At 38.4% G+C, this 20,884-nt stretch overlaps 2 protein-coding genes across 2 annotated transcripts in view; one reads left to right on the top strand and one right to left on the bottom strand.

The window, feature by feature from the left end:
- LOC120531138 (ATP-dependent 6-phosphofructokinase, liver type-like) overlaps positions 1 to 20,884 on the top strand; it is a 67,626-nt gene that overhangs the window by 42,233 nt on the left and 4,509 nt on the right. Inside the window, exons 10-19 of the mRNA XM_039756268.1 lie at positions 1,061 to 1,186; positions 3,807 to 3,871; positions 6,052 to 6,115; positions 7,273 to 7,419; positions 7,649 to 7,719; positions 8,080 to 8,167; positions 10,871 to 11,023; positions 11,514 to 11,678; positions 12,195 to 12,256; positions 17,428 to 17,539. Of these exons, the coding sequence (XP_039612202.1) occupies positions 1,061 to 1,186; positions 3,807 to 3,871; positions 6,052 to 6,115; positions 7,273 to 7,419; positions 7,649 to 7,719; positions 8,080 to 8,167; positions 10,871 to 11,023; positions 11,514 to 11,678; positions 12,195 to 12,256; positions 17,428 to 17,539 (1,053 nt within the window). The remainder of the gene's footprint in view (positions 1 to 1,060; positions 1,187 to 3,806; positions 3,872 to 6,051; positions 6,116 to 7,272; positions 7,420 to 7,648; positions 7,720 to 8,079; positions 8,168 to 10,870; positions 11,024 to 11,513; positions 11,679 to 12,194; positions 12,257 to 17,427; positions 17,540 to 20,884) is intronic.
- The window catches only part of LOC120531139 (kinesin-related protein 4-like), a 136,049-nt gene continuing 130,537 nt past the window's right edge, over positions 15,373 to 20,884 (bottom strand). The window contains exon 15 of the mRNA XM_039756270.1: positions 15,373 to 15,925. Within this exon, the coding sequence (XP_039612204.1) occupies positions 15,801 to 15,925 (125 nt within the window). The 3' untranslated portion in view covers positions 15,373 to 15,800. The remainder of the gene's footprint in view (positions 15,926 to 20,884) is intronic.

The following is a 20,884-nucleotide window of genomic DNA, read 5'->3' as shown; positions in this document are numbered from 1 at the left end:
TTGAGGCTGTAATTGCTGCCAAAGGTGCATCGACAAAGTATTGAGCAAAGGCTGTGAATACTTATGTACATGTGCTGTCTCAATTTTTTATTTTTAATAAATTTGCAAAACCCTCAAGTAAACTTTTTTTCACGTTGTCATCATGGGGTGTTGTGTGTAGAATTCTGAGGAAAAAAATGAATTTAATCCATTTTGGAATAAGGCTGTAACATAACAAAATGTGGAAAAAGTGATGCGCTGTGAATACTTTCCGGATGCACTGTATATGGAGTGTTACTTGATTTTAAAAAATTTAATTAAATTAAAATATAAAAAGAAATACACAAAATGTACAAGCTGAAGTAACCCATCTCAAGGTAAATTCAAAGCAATAAATAAATCCATAATTGAAGTTGCACAGAATGTTTCTCATTTTTAAGACCATGTATGTAAATATGACAGTACTCTCGAGTGTAAAATGTGCTATATTTGAAATATTCTTTAAGGAAATAAAGTTTAATTTGGATTGAAATAAGTGTGCCAAATTTCAGAAACATTAGTCCACCAAGGACCAACTTGTTCCCTGTAAGCAGACAGACTGACATGACAACAATAGTAAGTGCTTTTCACATAACACATGAACACACTTAAAAAGACAACATTGAACAGACTACTGAAAGTCATTCTAAAAACTGTTACATCCTATCATAATGAAGGGTGCACACCTTGGAAACCGTCTTCTCTATTCCATTATCTGAACCTGAGTACAATCATATGCAAAGTTAATATCTGAATGATGATGACACGTGATGGAGACAAGTGCCCTGTTCTGGTGGTGTTCCTGTCTTGCGCTTGATGATTGCTGGGATAGGCTCCAGCTGCCCTGCAGCCATTCCCTGGATAAGCAGATGGATGATAATGACTTGGAGGATTATCCATAATTGTAGTTCAGAATTATTTATACTGATTGATGATGGAGTATTTAACGTTAAGCTTAAAAATGGCCAGATATGTGGTAACTGTTTTCACTGGGCTGTTTTACAAATTCAGTCAAATCACATCATGATTGTTTCCTTTTCAGAGCAGTAAAATGGGAATGGAAGCAGTTCTTGCTTTGTTGGAAGCCACACCAGAGACCCCAGCGTGTGTTGTCAGCCTGTCAGGAAATCAGGCAGTCCGTCTTCCACTGATGGAGTGTGTACAAATGGTATGGTTTGTGTTTATGTCTTTTGCCATATTTCAAAAACTTGGAAGTTACAGCATAGAGAGACAAACAAGCTATCCGATAACTCCATAGAAATTAAGGCGACATGTTACATGTGACAACTTTAGCACTATTTCAGCTATGGAAAAAATGGCCAAATGGGGGAGGCAGCTTGATGGATGAGGTCTCCAGGGCTCTAAACAAATCCAAATCATATTATGTGATATCATCTACTGTTAAATTCTTCTTCCGAACTACTAAATAATTTTTTTTATACTGCATTGAGGATTTATTCTGTTCTGTTTATTGTATTGTACTGTACTGTATTGTATTGACGCCCCTTCTTTTTGACACCCACTGCACGCCCAACCTACCCAGAAAGGGGTCTCTCTTTGAACTGCCTTTCCCAAAGTTTTTTCCCTACAAGGGTTTTTTTGGGATTTTTTTCTTGTCGTCTTAGAGAGTCAAGGCTGGGGGGCTGTCAAGAGGCAGGGCCTGTTAAAGCCAATTGCAGCACTTTTTGTGTGATTTTGGGCTGCACAAAAATAAATTGTATTGTATGTTCTCATTGAAAAGTCCAGCGAGAAAACAATCGGCTTCAGGAAATCATTAATTCACAACGGTCAACACTAGCCGTTGAGAACTGGTCCTGGTGACCTGTGTCTATGTGATTACCTTCATGACAAGTAGTCATTTCTTCACTGTGAAGATGTATTTTGATAAATGTTTCTTAGACCTCCTTTATTTTATTGTATGTTTATACAAATTCTTATAGTTAATTCAAAATTCAGTTAATACAAAATCTGAAATTGACATTGCTGTAAAGAAATGTTTTTAGGGAATTTAGAAGCAGTTTACTGTGTTAACAGTGGCTCCGCTATGACACACTATACAAACTTATAAAATTGAAATTTTAACTAAACTAATGTTCCATACTCTTCATTTTGTTCGGATGCCTATGAAGGCTTCACTTTCAGGAACCAAAAAAAATGATCTGTAGATGCAACCTTTGTGCATCCAACTTCTTCACGTTGCCACATAGAGGTGTTCTTTTACCACAACTGTGGGGTTTGTCTTTTTCACTTTTCCCTTGACCTTAGGTACCCACATGTAATTAATTTTTCATTTTATCTTTAAAATATGTCCATCTAGATCAGTAAAGTCTTGTTTTAGTAGTTTGCTGCAGCTTGATTTCCTTTGCCAATTCTCCATTTGTGCCCTTCTGGCCTAGTTCAGTGTCTCAAGATTTCACTTTCATGGAAGTCCAGGTTCTTCCAATAGAGTTATGGCCAGAGCTGTACAAGGAAATTTATGTGAGGACTCGGCAGTGGACCAGATCGCCACAGAACCCTCTTAACCAGACCGCCTTGTCCAGTCCAGTACCCACACACACATACACCATTCCTTAAATTGAGATGGGCACTGCTCACCTCCTGCCTAGTGCCTACTTATATCTGGCAGTTACAAGAGCTTCATTTTATATGAAATTTGGAAATTGCAATGCCATGCTACTTTTTACTTTTCTACACCATTGTTATTTATATGCATTTTACCTAGGAACATGCAGCAGTATAAGAATAAAATAATTTTTATTAATTATTAGCACATCAGCAAATATTTTTAAAATACTTTCTTCCATTTTCTAAAACCATTTATCCATTGAATTGTCATAGAAGTACCCATCATTAATATCTCCATTAGATATAAGACAGCTGTCTGGTCTGATCAACTTAAATTCATACTACTGTCTAGGCACTGGAAATTCCTTTCTTTTTTCTTTTTAAAAAATCAATTTGGCAGCCTTGTATTCATGTGCACAAGAAACTGTGATACCAGAATTTTTGCTGCTTTCTCTGCTTGTGCATCTTTGTAATCCCCCACATGACTGCACTAAACTAAGGACCTGTCTGTTTAGAATGAAGGTACTTGTGACCAACACACCAAGAGCAGTTTTTCACAGGAAATGACTTTTGCCTCTGCTTCTTGCTTACCCCCTTAAGAGTGTATGTGTCCCACATTCTGCTCACCCTTTAATAGTGATCTGTATTCCACTGATGTGTTATCGCGTTACACACTTTAGTTTTCCACACACTCTTTGCAGTGTTTCTCTGTTATTCTTTATGCATCTGAATGGCAAAAACATGAACATATCCAATTTCAGAATATTGCAACATGTCCCCTTTCTTTTTATTGGCTAACAGTTGGGCAACTGTAAGAATCATGATAAAAGGCAGTGTTTTTTTTCTTTCTTTGGATATTCTTATCCATGTTGACAAAAGCAAAGTTCAAAAACTGCAAGACACCTATTCAGGGGACTGTCAGACTAATGATTTGTGAGTCAATTTTTCAACCCGATTAGTTTACAGCCACCTATTAGCACAAAATTATGGAAAGCCACATAATCCTGCCTAGTTGATAGTTATTTCGGATTTATATGTTCCATTTCATAAAAGAAGACCATCGGTCAGTGATCAGGAATAGAAATGGCCTCCATATAATTAAGCTGTTCCAGGTGAACCTGCAGAATCGCACATAAACTAGAGATGTCTTTCAGGCTCATTCTTCTGGCACCAATGTGTTAAACTGGCCTGAGAATCTGAAATATGATCCGCTTTGTTTTTAGACCAAAGAAGTTCAGAAGGCCATGAATGAACAAAGATTTGAAGACGCAATACAACTACGTGGAAAGTGAGTAACCACTCTGGCTATCCTTTGGTACACACCCATGGCTTTTATGCTAAACTGCTGCTTTTACTTTTTGCAAATTGGAATTACATACAAGAGAAGTGGCATTTCCAGGAAAAAATTAGCCATTTGAACACTAAAAGGCTTTAAGTGCTTGAAGAAGAGGGCATTCTTCTGGCATGTCTCAACAGCTGGACTAAGTCAGAACTAAAAAAGGTGTACTCTACACACACCACTGGGCCTTCCTGATGTGGAGCATTTACCTTAAGGTTATTGGTTCAGTTCTGTCCTCCAACAAACTCTGAGAGCGTCGGCCTCTTATCCCACCCGTGCATGGATGTAAACATCACAGTCTTACTCTAATTCAGGGTCGTGGGGTGCCAGAGCCTACCCTTGCAACACTACTTCAAAGCAGGCATCAGCCCTTACAACATTTCAAGCAAATATCGATTTTATAGTTGCACTGGGTAAAAAGTGTCACTCAGATATATCGACCATGTTGCTCTCTACTTACCAGTGTGGGTCTGCTTCTTTAGTGGAGACTCTCTAAGGCACTTCCTTCTGCCCATTGCAACCTCAGTGATGCCTTTGCTCTTGGCAACTGTGCACACGGCAATTTAATGATTGTTTTAAAACTTACAAGTAAAAGTAATTTAGATAGATAGATATTTTATTAATATCAAGGGGAAATTCACATACTCCAGCAGTAGCAATTTAAGTCAGAAGTTAAGCTTTGCTCAAATGTGCTGAGATGTGCTCATTATCAGTGCTTGTCCCATGGTTGTGTATACTATGATATACGTTTTCATGAGCAAATGGCAGGAAATTGCAGTTAACAATTGTGCTTAAACTGTGCCTAAAAAAAATGAATAAATAAATAAAAAAGCACACGATCAATCGTACTGCACGCTCTCCTTAACCACTAAAGCTGTGGAAATTGAATTATTGGTGAAAGAAATGCTGAGCAATCATCAGTCCAGCAATGAAAAGGGAACATGTCTCTCAAATCTGGAAGCTTCATCTTTGTTAATTAAACCAGATCCGTATTGCTGCAAAAAACTAGACAAAAATCTTCTTCTTTTGGCTGCTCCGTTAAGGGTCGCCACAGCGGGTCATCTTCTTCCATATCTTTCTGTCCTCTGCATCTTGTTCTGTTACACCCATCACCTACATGTCCTCTCTCACCACATCCGTAACTAAAAAGTTAAAATGTTAACTTTCATTTCTGGTGTTGACTTGACATTATACACACCTGAGGTGGTAAGTTTGTCTGTGTGAGAGCATTAGTACGGGTCTGGGGTTCCCTCTAATTCCTTAAAAGTCTAAAAGGTAATTTTACTTACCACCACAGGATGATTTCTTAATAAAAATGGCACTTTACAGTACTTGAATACTTATTCAGATAGAAAACGTTTTATCTTTACATTAATATCCATTAATTTATTTGTAGCTATATAAAATTCAGAGTTGTTGCATTGTTTAACATCAGTGAAGCAATAGTGAAAACTGTTAGCTACTTTAGAGTCCAGCAAATCTCTGTGTTCATAGTACAAAAGACTCAAGAGCAACTTCACTTTGTAAAGCACCTAAAGATGTGTGCCATAAGTAAATGGATGCCCCTGAAGCATTATTGGAAAACAATGGAAAAATACTGTGACTTTCACCATCAGCATGTGGTATAGTGACACACCCAGACAGGATAAAAAGGACATTCAGGAGCTGCAACATCTGCTTAAGCTGGCTGTAGAACTGGTCCTGCCACCACTGGTAGAGATCTAAACCACAGTTATTCAAATAATGATGTGCCATAAGTACATCAAAGTACCACAGCATCCCCCTGAACTCGCAAACTGAGATCAGATAGCTAAAGAAAAATACTTTTTTACCAAACCCCCCCAACAGTAGTCAACCTCATGAACAGATAACACCCACAGCCCATTATCAGTAGCACTCTGTCGTGTCACTTACTGTCTTTCGCTTTTCTGTGGTCTGCATTTATTGGTAGGACTGAACTTTTACCCATCCTATCTTTTAAGTATTTCAATTTTTAGTTAGATAACAAGTAGGAATTGTATTAAAATTTATACATAAGACATCTTAAGCTACCAAAGAACAGAAATGATGTGTGTATTTTTGTTAAATTATAAAAGTCAATTTAAAAAACACATTTTATTTTTTTCTAGGAGCTTTGAAAATAACTGGAACATTTACAAGCAGCTTGCACATCAGAAACCTGCACAGTCAAAGGTAGGCTGTCATGTTTATTATAGTATTGAGGCCTACAGGGTGGCACAGTGACTAGCGCTGGTGCCTCGCAATTGCCAGAGGCCGGTCTCGCTAGTGTATCTGTAAATGGTGACTCTAAATTGACTGTGTGTGAGTGAATAAACAAGCTCTGTGCTTGACTGGCACTCTGTCTGCAGCTGATACTTGCCTTGCTTCCTTGTTGCTCCAGTAGACCCTAGTTCCTACACCCACAATAGGCTTAGTTGAGTTTGGAAAATGAGTGGATAAATGCAGAAATTGTTTTCTCTTCAGGATTTTTAAAGTTCACTTTGGTATTGACCTGCAGGTCAAACCAATTTTGTCAGTTTTAAATTGAATGAAATTTATAATATTGTCTTGGTGTGCCCCGCTGGAAGAAGATGGCCAAAGCTAGGGTACTGTAAGACAGTACAGTTAAAGTAAACTTACAAATGAAAGAAAGACCCCCACTGGTAGCGAGCCACAAGTTGTCCTTCCTGATAGTCTGATAGATGGAGGTGTCCCCCTTGAGTCAAAACTTTTTTTTTTTTCTTTTTACAGTTGACAATTTAAAAAATTAAGATATTGATAGTAAAATAATCAACCAAATCTGATGCCGTTTACATCTGTGGGTGTCCATCAGAAAGTAGCTGTTTGGGTACATTGTTCAGAAAAAAAAACAACAGATAAGCAAGTGAATGGAAAACCCATCCATTAAATAGCTTAGTGATGTATTTCTTTCTCTGTGGTGGGCTGGTGCCCTGCCCAGGGATTTGTTCCTGCTGGTTGGCTCCAGCAACTCCCGCGACCCTGTGTTAGGATATAGCGGGTTGGACAATGGATGGATGGAGTTCTAGTTCTTAGAAAGGTGAAATAATAAATAAAGGAATGATGGCATTAACTAATAACTAACTAGTCCACATAATTATTAGTTTTCCACCCCTCTGTGTTAACTTTTGATAAGCTAAAGACCATAACATGAAAATAAAATACAAGATACCTGGATTTTTATAACTAGAAAGAAAAAGAACTAAAAGTTGAGTATATTAATAAATTGTGTAATTTTTGTTATGGAATAAAATGTGGGAATAACTGACATTTTAATAAAAAAATAAGAAACATGTTACTTTTAAGCTTACTTGTTATTTTTGCTTGTTTAGAGCAACTACTGTATGGCAATCCTGAATGTCGGAGCCCCAGCTGCTGGGATGAATGCTGCTGTGCGATCGGCCGTGCGAGTCGGGCTGGCAGAAGGCCATAAGCTCTATACTGTGAGCGACGGATTTGAGGGTCTCGCGAATGGAATGGTAAGACACTGAATGCTGCTTCTCTTAACGTGAAGCTCTTGGCTTAGCTCGCCCTGGATTGTCACTCACTCACAATTTCCCAAGGTGTTTATTTAGCCAATGCCTTTGTTTAGGGTCACACGGTTCAGACTAGGCACACTGTATCAGTTTTCTGTTTACAATGTTGTAATTTTATCAATATTTTTGAACTCCCATGTTCTATAATTATATTTTTTTCAATAATAAACAGTTGAAGGAAGTGGCATGGGGAGACGTGGGTGGCTGGACTGGACAAGGAGGATCATTACTTGGCACTAAGAGGTAAAAGAGTATCCCTTGGCGTGTATTAGATTATTTAAAATGTGTCATTGGAAAATGTTTTGTGGACAAATTCACATTCAGTCATACTGAACAGATACAAACTTCTGTCGTGCACTTTCACCTTACATTAAAGGTAGTGCTTATAAAAATCTACAGCCTATCTCATAAATTATTTCTGTATCTTAACTTATTACAACCTAAATCATCTCTTTAATAACTGATTGTGGAAAATTTTAACTATAATGCCATGAAAATGAGTTTTGGCACCTCTAATTCAGATGTTTTCTTTAAAGCAGTTCTTTATTGACATTTTAATTATAACTATAAGTCTCTGATAAATTGTTGAATTATTTGCTTCAGAACACTTCCCAACACCTTCATGGAAAAGATCGTGGAAAATATTCGCAAATACAACATTCAGGCCTTGCTGGTCATTGGTGGATTTGAGGTAAATACAAACAGAAAATATGTTTTCTTTATTAATTTTAGAATTCTGGTATGTGGACAGAAAATGTTAATTTCACAGTGTTGACCTCAAACGTATTTTAAAGGAAATCTAAAATAATAGTGAGCAGGTTTAAAAGGGTCCTTATTTGTTTGAGCCCCAGTTTGCATGAGTTACAAAAATATTTTGGATTGCCATGGAAGTGCACAACATGTGGCGTCATGGAAAAAGCGCAGCGTCCTCCAGTTATGTGGCATTTCAGGGTTTCTTACAAGAGCACATTGAACCACTGAGAAATAACCAAATAGTAGCAGGGACTAGTGACCATAAAAATGGCCAAGCATTGTTCCCGATAGTGCAATATTAATAGACTTACTGGATGAGCTTCGCTGCTGTCTGGCACCGCAGAAGAGCAAAGATAATAATTAAATAATTAAAAGCTGGGACATTAAACAAGAAAACGGCCAGGACTGCAGTGTTTAGCATTGCAGATTGATGAGTATGAAGATCTACAGCCTAGAAAGCTGCTCTTTTAGCATAAAACCACAACAATTGATACAGCTGCATTATGTGCAAAATCCCTTTATATTTCATTAATGGTGCCCCCTCAAAGAAGCTGCTGTGTTGGCAAATGGTATTTTTGATTAAACCGTTATTTAACATTGTAATGTTGTTCAGCGACCCGTGAGTTCCCCCTCAGTGTCCAGAGTGCACAACACTTCAATAGCACAACTGGCGCCCCTTTGTGTACATACTGCGACTTGCCCTTTGGGGTACAGAACATGCGCACTTTCCCTCAGGTCACCTATGCCTGTGTCGCATATTGGACAAACCATCTCTATTTGCTGCCATTTTGTAACAGGAATGGCTGCTTGAGAAGCTCCAAGATCCTGTTGTCCCTATCTGGCCAGTGCTTCACACATCTGCACGTTTTCTCAGCAGACTGCTCTAGACATCACTGTGCTTCGTGTCACATGTGTGTCACTGCTCCTGTGGCGAGAGTAAGGTGATCTGAATCAACTAAATAGCTCAAATATGAAAGACCGCCTCAGGTAGCAGAGTTTACAATTCATCCTTCCATTTTGCTTTTCTGTCATCTACTGTTGTCACAGTTTTGTGTTGGTACAAAGGAATTTAATGTTATGCATGTCTGTGTATTATTGATATAGTTTATAAAGCTAGCACTAGACAATGGGGTGGGGGAAGCAGATGATGCTTTGACATCTGGACTGTGTTGAGTTAGTTGGGTTGATTTTGTTCAACTGTACTTGGATGTCCAGGAACATGTCTATGATTTTATTTTTTAATGGTGGTCCTAGTGCCTTAGGTCTTGTGTTCTTTGTCACATTTACTTAATTGTATTAACCTTTTTCTGACCCATCTTGCTTGGTGGTCATGCAGTTATTTTTGTGGTAAACTGGACATTATGTCTTTACTAGCTTGCAGGATTTAATGGCTTTAATGCCTTTGTGGTGACTGCTCTGAATATCGACCAAAGGGAACAATCACATTTTAAGTTCAGAAATGTAATTTTTCTTTCCTTAATTGCAGGCAAAGTGAAGTATTATGCCATTAGTAAGAACTAAGATATATTGTCCATTTTCTTGATGGCCAGAGTGTGCCCTGAAAAAAATGTTTGGTATGCCTGTTTTTCAACAGGCACAGAGTAACCACCTAACCTGTGGTCCTGGGTCAGAACAAAGCTTTAGCTCAGCAGTGGGAAACAAAGGTCCCAGTGGGCTGCAGGACTTCATTCCTACTGGTTACTTAATTGAATGATAACTATGATAACACAGAATATATATTTTTGGCTTGTTTTTTCTTTAACTGTATCTGCATTCAGTTTTTTAACCGTTTCTTCAGTAAGCTGTCAATACAGTGTGTGTTCGTCATAAAGAATCAATTAAAACCAATTGATTACACAACACAACAACAGCTACTGCAGCACTCATGGTAACTGAGTTTGTCAACGGTGCTTTATACGTTAGGAAGCCATTTAAGAGTTTCATGCCATTGTTTCTCTGGAAGTTCTGTTGTGTTCTCGTGATCTGTTGTTCATTCCCAGTGTCAGAGGCTTGATGGTACCACAGCTCAGGGCTGCACAAAAGCACAGGCTACTGTCCCGTTCACTGTCAGTGGAGATGCCACTACCAGTTTTTTCCTAGGTCTCAAAAACCATTCTTTGATATTTTACTATACTGTAAAATATAACATACTGCTGTTAGGCGCTTCAGGAAACTAATTTGGCTAAGAAAGTGTGTTTTTGTATAACATATTAGGCTGGCACCTTTTACCTATGGTCACTTACAAAACCAGGATACGTTAGTTGTCATATATGCAGTATTTCCGTTACAGTTAGCCAGACCACAGACAGGTGCAGGATCTGACACGGTGAGTCAGATGCAGGGACTAAACCACTGGTGGGAAATACGGCACCCCAGTCACCATGAATGGCTTTTGCTTTATGCACCAACTGCATTGCACGTAACCCTATCTTGATCTGTATTTGAATTATAAAATGAAAATGATGGTCCAATGAGAATTATTGTATTTTCCTATTAACTGCCATGTTATATTATTCTTCAGTTCTTGAATTCATTTCCTTTAGATTATGCTGCAGATAGCAGGTACATAAAGTTTAAACATTATAAAGAAACCTTTGGAATGTTAAGAAGTCAATCTATTTTATATTTCTATTTCTTTTAGGCTTATGAGGGTGTCCTACAACTGGTAGAAGCCAGAGGACACTACGATGAACTTTGTATTGTTATGTGTGTCATCCCAGCAACCATCAGCAACAACGTGCCAGGCACAGACTTCAGTCTAGGTTCTGACACGGCCGTGAACGCCGCCATGGAGGTAAGTGGTCATTTCATGTGATAAGCCACTAATGCTCTGATGTGGGGGGTCACGGGTGCTGCTTGAGATGTATTTGGAGTGAAAATAAATCAATCATTTGATTTAAAAGATCAAATTGTGTGTTTATGATCAAGTTTGGTGGTTAAATCAATGAAGGTTCACAAATCTTTTTGATGAATATCCACACCCTGTGAAAGAAGAAGAAGAAATAATGGATAATTAATCTGTCTGTATTACCTGGATAGCAGCTCCTCACAGTACATACTTCTGTGTACACATTTCAGTCATGCTCACATACACATTTTTGGCCTCTAAGTCAACATAACAAGCATGTCTGAGTTGTCTTCACTGGGACAGCATGTAAACTCTGCTTCATAGGCAACCGTGAAAATGATACTGCCCTGTATGTTAAAGTATTTGTATCATTATATTCAGCCCAAAGTGAAATATGTCAAATGTGACGACGCTCTTTATATATGTTCATCTTTAGAGCTGTGACAAGATCAAGCAGTCTGCTTCAGGGACAAAGCGCCGTGTGTTTATAGTTGAGACAATGGGAGGATATTGTGGCTACCTGGCCACAACAACAGGTATCGCTGTTGGTGCAGATGCGGCATACATTTTTGAAGAGGCTTTCAACATTCATGATCTAAAGGTAGGTCTTGTTGTATTCCATCCTTACTAAAACAAATTATGGTTTATGAGGAGGGGTAGTAATAGGAGAAGTGTGAACTCCTAGTGTGTGGTGCCTCATTTGAAGACGCTCTAGACAATGTCATCTCCTCCTTTCTTACTATTTTACTATGGATTTCACAGAATGTAGGAATTAAAGGTCTTTACAGAAATGGTAGACCCTTGTGTGGTTCTTTTCTTTCCGGGTATAGCAAATTGACTCAGTTATAACGACAGTATAGCTGCCACTCTCAGGGCTGGCACTGAACTTGAGGGCCTGGAATGTTGGGAGTCCTAAAGACTTTCAACTGGCTATCACGTGGGGACATGCAGTAGATTTAAAAAAACAAATGAGGAATTTCATAAGTGGAGCATTTGTACATTTCTGTTGAAAACCGACTGATGTTAGGAGTTTATTCATTTCTTACATTTTTACTATATTGATGTTAACAATTAGTAGTGAAATGTTTTCATCTCTTACTTTTGTGTTCATTTGCAGACTAATGTGGAGCATTTGACAGAAAAAATGAAGACAGACATTCAAAGAGGCCTTGTTCTGAGGTACGCTTAATGAGAAATCTTTTCTTCCCCACAAAGGCTAAAACGTATTTACGCACAGATTAAAAGGCAGAGCAGCATCACATTTTCTGCACTTTTTTATGGTATTTACTTGGCTTTCAATCAGTTCAAAAATTAAACTTTCAAATTTGAAACACCCCTGACTACAACAGAAATCTCAAAAAGTTATTTTATATTTTTGTCTTAAAAATTGTAGCTGATGCTGTTCTTATATCAATATTTTACATATACTGAAAATTCTCAAACAATTAAAATGTTCTTTTCGGACCTTGGTCATATTACTCTTTCAAAACAGGAACTGCTTTTGTTTATTATTCAGTTAATCGTGAGAGGACTTGGGGTAGTTTTGATCTTGCTATTTGTTTATTTTTAAACATACAGTACATCACTTATCAGGTCACATTTATAGCCCTTTTCATATTTGGACTTTAAACTAAATTGTGACCTGCCTTATTTTCAACTATGTAGGATTTTCCCTATTTTTATAATTTTGTAACTGTTTAAAAGGAGGTTGGTTCAGTTAAGCAATATAAATGTGCTACACAGTTCCACGAGTTACATACACTTGTGCACAAGACCCAAAAATAAATGGACACCCAAGTTTAGATGACAGATTTTGAAATTGCTGTTTATTTTCACAAAGTTTATTTACTTGTATGCTTGTTTGATTCATTATAGGATGAAGTGTAATTTAGAATCTGAGCTTCGAGTCCATTGTGCATTAATATTAATTTTCACGTCCTTTACTTCATGTTGACTTAAACACTGAGTAACCCTGTGCAGCTCAGGCTGGCTCTGTCAAACTAGACCAAGGGTTCCCACACTTTTTTGACTTGCGAGCTACTTTTAAAATGACCAGGTCAAAATGATCTACCTACATTAAAAATTATATATATATATATATATATATATATATTTATATATTGCAGTGGGCTGGCGCCCTGCCTGGGGTTTGTTTCCTGCCTTGTGCCCTGTGTTGGCTGGGATAGGCTCCAGCAGACCCCCATGACCCTTTACTTAGGATATAGCGGGTTGGATAATGGATGGATGAATATATATGTACTGAGTATCAGAGGTGGGTAGTAATGAGTTACATTTACTCCATTACATTTACTTGGGTAACTTTTTAAAAAAAATTGTACTTCTAAGAGTAGTTTTACTGCACCATACTTTTTACTTTTACTTGAGTACATTTGTGAGGAAGAAACGCTACTCTTACTCCGCTACATTGGGCAACACTCGAATCGTTACTTTTTTTCCATTAGATAAAGTCGGACAATTTTCAATCTGCTCTGTAGCGTATGCTGTCAAGTTGTGCACATGCCTTCCATTGCGTCTCCAGCTGTGATGCGAGGTTTTGGATGTTCCCCAAATCAAGGCGGTGCAGATTTGAGGACAGATGTTGCATTTTTCGTTTGAAGCTTGAAGTTTGAAGATTAACTGAGCTAATCATACTGACCATGGTTTTCTCTTTTCCTTGCAGCTGTAATTAAGCTCATTCAACATATTGGTCAGATCGGAAAAAAATGCCAAGCCTAGCAGCCATTGATCGTTATTAAGTTGTTTGTATTCTGCATATTTAATGACAAGGAGAAACTCCTTTTTCTCCAGCCAGGGGTCTTGAAATCTCGGCAGGAATTTCTCCCTAGCTATCTGCCTCAGCGAAGGCATCTTTTATCATCTCTCCATCTTGGGAGGACTTCTTATGCTTAATGATCGAGTGACTCACCCGGAACGATGCTTAGGTGTGTCTGCCTTTGCTTTTGAATTCAGCTGAGTGAAAAATGATGGCTGTCCAGTTAACTGCGATTTTAGTTCCCTCTCTTTTTTCTTTCTCAGATTGCTTTTCAGAAGGAAGTCAGTTTCGTAGTTTTTATGAACAGTTCGAAAGCGCCTTTCCACATTTTCCTTCTTTGGAATAGCAATGATAGATTGACAGATCAGACAAACACACTTTGATTGTGACATTGTGAGAAAAAAATTCTCTTCCAATTCCTACATCCAGCCCATAAACAACAATTTTTTTTTCTTAAATCCCTTCTTTAGTCGATATAAATTAGAAGGCTAATTAGATCACTTGGATAGCTGGAGTTTTGCAGTAGTTTGCGTTTGATCGTGCGTGCGGGATGACCAGTGTGTTAGAAGAAAAGAGATCTCAGACTGGCCGCCGTGTATGTCAATCAAGTGGTAAATGCCATAGGGAGGATATATGATAGACTAACATTTAAAAATACATTTTTTTTAATGCAACGCGATCTACCTGCACTCCCTTTCCGATCTACCAGTCGATCGTGATCGACGTATTGGGCACCTCTGCACTAGCCATTTTGTGTGTGTAATTCTGTTTACTGTTGGATTATTCAGTGTCACCCTGTTAGTTAGCGATGGGGATTGAATCAGCAAACTTGGGGTTTAAACTCCAGTGCCATGGCCACTAAGGCACACTGCCTACCTACAATGTGCAATAGATGGATGTTTTGCGAAAATTTACTTAGTCCCTAAAGCCTCTCCTATATGTTAGCTATTTACCAAAAAAATTGCATATTCAGTATTTGGCCAAATGAGTAATTTAAGAGTTTTTTGCTTAAATGTGTCATGCTGTTTCAGTTGACGTCCTCCACTGGTTTTGAATGATGCTTTCAAGCTGCACGTCCTGTTTTATGGGGATGGAGTGATATGTCATGGTACACTATATTGTGCCCCGTGGGTGCCGTCTTTAGTAGACTGAACTGATTTATTAAATATGAGGAACGGGCAGTTGTGACATTTTGTGAGAAACTGAAATGCATTTATGAACATAAAAGCAAATGGACAAAGGAATGGAGCAGGGATCATCCTGGGACATAAAGCAATGATATTTAAATAAGATGAGCTTAATAAACAATGTGGATCCATATGACCTGCAAACCCTCCAACAAGCTGACTCCACTCATATTATGTTACTGGTTTATCATTCATTTAGCTCAGTTTTTTAAATGTGTCCCGTTAAACTGGTGTCAATAATTAAAGTATTTTTCATCAGCTTCCTTTTTTATACTTCAGTTTTCATTGAAAAGAATAAAAAATGAAATTGATTTAATTTAGGGCTTGAGCAATGGCACAAAACATGCAAAAAATAAAAAGAAAGGAAATTCAGCTCAGTGTTTTTAGAAATTCAGCCTTAGTTGAGATTTTCATTTCAGTGTGTCTATCCATCTACTGTATAATAGATAGATAGATAGATAGTATAAAACACTGCTGTGTGTGTTTGTCTGGTACTTCCAAACAATCTGATTGGACATTAGGTGCTCAGTCAGACGCGTTTGAGACAGGAAGTTCCATGGCAAGATAGGTTCAGATAAACAAGGATACCAAGGAAAGGCATGAGAAGCAGGCATTACAGGAACACAATTGAGAAAGGAAGTGATGGCCAAGAAGAGCTGAGACACATACCACGAAAATGCACAGGAGTGATGATGAGGGTACATGTAAAGCAAGAGAGATCTAATATTTTTAAAATGAACTCTTTTACTCTTATCAACGGTCTTCAGCAGGTAACACAGCTGGGATCATCCATAACGGACGGGCAGGCCTTGGGTAATGTATGAGCTCTTCTCCTGAGGACTTTCGTAACCCACATTTCTTCATAAGTTGAACTTGCACTGAAAATGTCTGTTAAAAGGGGGAAAAAAGCATAATTCATTACTACTTTGCAGAAAAAGCTTTAAACTTATTAATAAAGTGACAGTGAAACTATATTACTATACGTTAAATCACAAAGCACAAATAATTTTACTTAAAATCAATCGCAGGTATACAAAGGTTTTTCAAACTAAAGCACCGGTCACAACTGCTCACTTGCTAAAATAAATAGGCACTATGTACCCTGATCCCTCAGCAGTTGGACGTACAGTTCTTGTAGTCTGCAGGAACATTGAACTGAGCCAGCAGTGGCAGGAGAGCACTGTGGCATACCATGGGGTTGTACACTGAGTGTAAACAGTTAACCAGTTGGGTTCAAAGGTTAAAAGGCCTTGATATTCATTTGTCCTTATTGGAGTAACTTGTTTTATATTGTGCCAATTAAACATAATCTACGGTATTTTGGCTTTAATTTAAAGCATAATTTCATTTTTTGTTGGTACAGAAATATATACACTTAACTCAAGCCATATAACATAATGATATTACATAAATACACTAATATTTGGTATTTTAAGTATGTTGTATTTTAACTTGCCAAGAACAATACGCTGAGCAGAAGAATGAGTGGTCACAGGAGGAGAAAGTACAGGAAACAAAGCAAAGTGCTAAGCACAAAAAGTGAGACACATTAATAACCCCTAACTGCATGTGTACAGTAGACCCTGATCTAAGCGGTGTGCGTTCTATAAAGCTGTTTTATACTGAATTTTGGCAATTGTACCAAGAAGCACAATTATGTTTCTATTGAAAGTAAACAAATTCCTGCTGATAGACTGTGTGTGGAGCTATAAAGTATTATTATACAGTATGGGATCATTAAATAAATAAATATGTTTCTTTGATTCTATGAATACTATAGTTTGTACTCCATTTAACATGTATTTGTGATAATTTTACTAAGATTAATAATAAACACTTTATTCTTAATAGATTTTACTTTAGTGGTTGATAAGTTCCCTCCACACTGGAGACAAGTCTTACATTTCCAACAATCACCGGCCCTCTGTAACCCTGTCTTACAATTTTATATAACTAATAATATAAGAAAGATTTAAAAACAAAAGATCATAATGTTTGGTAAATAAGGAGGCCAGCGTGCGTTTCTTCCATGGGGAAACACTCTCTCCTTTAGATGGTGAAACTCACAATCCTCTTTCAATGTGACTGCATGTTACCTTTAACACACGGTTGGTTACACAGAAATGGTCAGGCATCATTCATTCATTCAGGAAATGGACTTAGTCCAATGTCGGACTGCAAGCAACCAGTGCCGCTGTGTACAAGGCAGGAACCAAACCCAGAGAGGGTGGCAGACTGTTACATCGCAACCTTCTGATTTCTTTTTTTCTTTCCAGTTGTGGAGCAGCGGGATGTTTTTTTGTAGAAGCAATGTCTGCTTGTTTATGTGGTAAAAGAATGTAGACAGACAGCCTGAGGTGTTAATCATCCTGTTTCATGTTCTTCCTTAGGAATGAGAAGTGCCATAATCATTACACCACGGAGTTCATGCACAACCTGTACTCTGCCGAGGGGAGAGGTATCTTTGATTGTCGGATTAACGTGCTGGGACACTTGCAGCAGGTATGTGGAGCACATTGTATTTTAGCTTTGAAAGCAAGCTGCTTTTATCTCATGCTGCCTTGTGTTGTTAAATGCACAGTATGAGATGAGGTCCTTTGGACAGACGGGAGTTCTTAGGTGTAATAAATAATTTTTGTGCCTGGCAAGTTAGCCCAGCAATTTTCCCAAAACAAAAACTCTGAAAGCACCTAAAAAAAGAGTATAAAGTAAATCTGATTTTAAGGAAATACAAAAAAGGAGGTTCTTCAGCTACTAATCAGCCACCCACGGGTAGTGTGGGAAAGATCCACTAAGGTAGTACAGGAACAAACACCAAGTGAAAAATGCAACCACAAAAAAGTAGACACGGTGTCCAGTATTCTGTGTTATACTTTATATGGACTGGATTCACAATATAAATATGAACATCTGAAAAATGCAAACTACTGTTGCTTCACTCTTTTCAGAAATGTAACCTCTGGGGAAATCTGAGACTATCAGACAGATAGATACTTTATTAATCCCAAGGGGAAATTCACATAATCCAGCAGCAGTATACTGATACAAAAAATATATTAAATTAAATAGTAATAAAAATGAAAAAAATAAAATTAATGTTAGCATTTACTCCCCCGTTGGAATTGAAGAGTCACATAGTGTGGGGGAGGAACGATCTCCTCAGTCTGTCACTGAAGCTACTCCTCTGCCTGGAGATGACACTGTTAAGTGGATGCAGTGGATTCTTCATGATTGACAGGAGTTTGCTTAGTGCCCGTCGCTCTGCCACAGATGTTAAATTGTCCAACTTTAATCCTACAATAGAGCCTGCCTTCTTAACAAGTTTGTCCAGGCGTGAGGTGTCTTTCATCTTTATGCTGCCACCCCAGCACACCACTGCGTAGAAGAGGGCACTCGCCACAACCGTCTGGTAGAACATCTGTAGCATCTTACTGCAGATGTTGAAGGATGCCAACCTTCTCAGAAAGTATAGTCTGCTCTGACCTTTCTTACATAGAGCATCAGTATTGGCAGTCCAGTCCAATTTGTCATCCAGTTGCACTCCCAGATATTTAAAGGTCTGCACACAGTCACCTCTGATGATCACAGGGTCCATGAGGGGCCTAGGCCTCCTAAAATCCACCACCAGCTCCTTGGTCTTGCTGGTGTTAAGGTGTAAGTGGTTTGAGTCGCACCATTTAACAAAGTCTTTGATTAACTTTCTGTACTCCTCCTCCTGCCCACACCTGATGCAGCCCACAATAGCAGTGTCATCAGCGAACTTTTGCACGAGTCATATTGGAAGTCTGATGTATATAGATTGAACAGGACCGGAGAAAGTACAGTCCCCTGCGGCGCCCCTGTATTGCTGAACACCATGTCAGTCAATATTATCTTACAGGGAAAAAATGAAGGACAAAAACTGTTCAAAACCAAATATAATAAACATTCTAAAAGATTTTGTCATACTTTTTTCAGATCTAATGTACGTGTTCATATAGTTATTAATTTGTATTAAAAGAAGGTAGTTTAATACTGTATATGTTAACTTTCATTTACTCCTCAATAAATTCTAATAGTAGGCAAAATGTATTGTCATTTGACAAACAACTCACAATGCAAGGCCAGGGTTATACTTCATGCGACGCATGCTTCAACGGACGCTCCTGCTACACAAGCGTTGTACTGTTTATACTTGTGCGCGTACTTTACGTAAATCTGGAGGAATCCACCAGGTGGCAGTGCGAGATATTATCACGGCGAGAACAGGTTCGGCTTCGCTGTGTTGTCAATTGCCTGAAACACCCATTAAATTTCGATGACACCTTACCGCAATATCTCTGAAAAAGATGTTTAATGATTACATCCATCAATCCAGGGATGTGTCCATTCCAGCAAGCATCGAGCACGAGGCAGAAACAATCCCTGGACGGGGCATCAGCTCATCGCAAGGTGAATACAAGCACTAACATACACTGGAGTCATTTTAGCATCACCAAATCCACAAATCTGCATATCTTTGGAAGGAAACTGGAACACCGTGTGGAATCCAAGCAGGAAAACATGTACATTCTAGGCAGGGAATACCAGCAACGTGACTCCCTACAAGACAGCAGCACTACCGCTCCACCACCATGTCACCCCCATGTGTGTAATTATTAACAGTATTCATTATTTAAATGAAATTAACTATTTATCTGTAAAATGTAACATACATATTTTAATGCATTTTATCCATCCATTATACTACCTGCTTTATCCTAATACAAGGTCATGGGGGTCTGCTGGAGCCAATCCCAGCCAACACAGGGCGCAAAGCAAGAACAAATCCCCGACAGGGCGCACACACACACATACCAAGCACACACATGGGACCATTTAGGATTGCCAATGCACCTAACCTGCATGTCTTTGGACTGTGGGAGGAAACCCACGCAGACACGGGGAGAACATTCAAACTCCACGTAGGGAGGACCTGGGAAGCGAACGCAGGTCTCCTTACTGCACGACAGCAGTGCTACCACTGCGCCAGCGTGCCGCCCATGCATTTCATCATGAAAGTGATATCAAGTATAGGAGGATCCTAAATGTGCAAAGAGCTGAAATATCATAAATTTAATGTGTTCTGTATACAACTGTACAATAATCTGAAGCGATCTATTGCTGCTCTCAGGTCAGGAGGAAGCCCCAGAAAAAAAAAGACAGCATAAAAGATGGTATTTGAGACTTTTAAAATGGATTGTGTCATTACGTTTGGGAATATGCGATGCTTGAATATAAAAGCACCACGAATGCATCCGCATATTGACATTTTGCTTCACATCGAACCATTCATCAAACATCAAAGCGTGCACACCGATCTTGTAGGATCTGCAAAACGGCTTTCTGTCACATGTAGAGAGTAACCAGAGACTCTGACATCACATTCCAACTTTTATCACACTGCTCACCTACCCCCTGACATTTTGCTGGAAGGGAAACGGTTAGAAATATGTAAAATTTCACTGAGTGAAATTAGTAGACATCATAATCTTCTATGTGTACTTAAAATACAGGAAAACTTTTAGAGTAAGGCAAAAAAAATAAAAAATCCAAATCGGAGTTTGAGGGGTGAATAAGCTTTCTCAAGTAATTCCTTTCCTATTTTTCAAAACAGTGCAAATTCACAACTCTGCCATTATGGAAGCGTCCCATCAGAATGTCTTTCATGTTTGACTATCCAGAGAGGGGATCTGTACCGTTAAAACTTGCAGGAAGAAAAACTTAGATTTCAATAAGAGACATCTGTGGAACTGAAAGTGGAGCTCTTTGTTTGTAATCCTAAATGTAATGTGTAGTGAACGTCAGCCACAGTCTTTGATGAAAATC

This window comes from Polypterus senegalus, chromosome 6, assembly GCF_016835505.1.
Source record: "Polypterus senegalus isolate Bchr_013 chromosome 6, ASM1683550v1, whole genome shotgun sequence".
In the NCBI taxonomy this organism is placed as follows: Eukaryota; Metazoa; Chordata; class Cladistia; order Polypteriformes; family Polypteridae; genus Polypterus; species Polypterus senegalus.
This window is presented reverse-complemented; position numbering and strand designations above follow the sequence as displayed.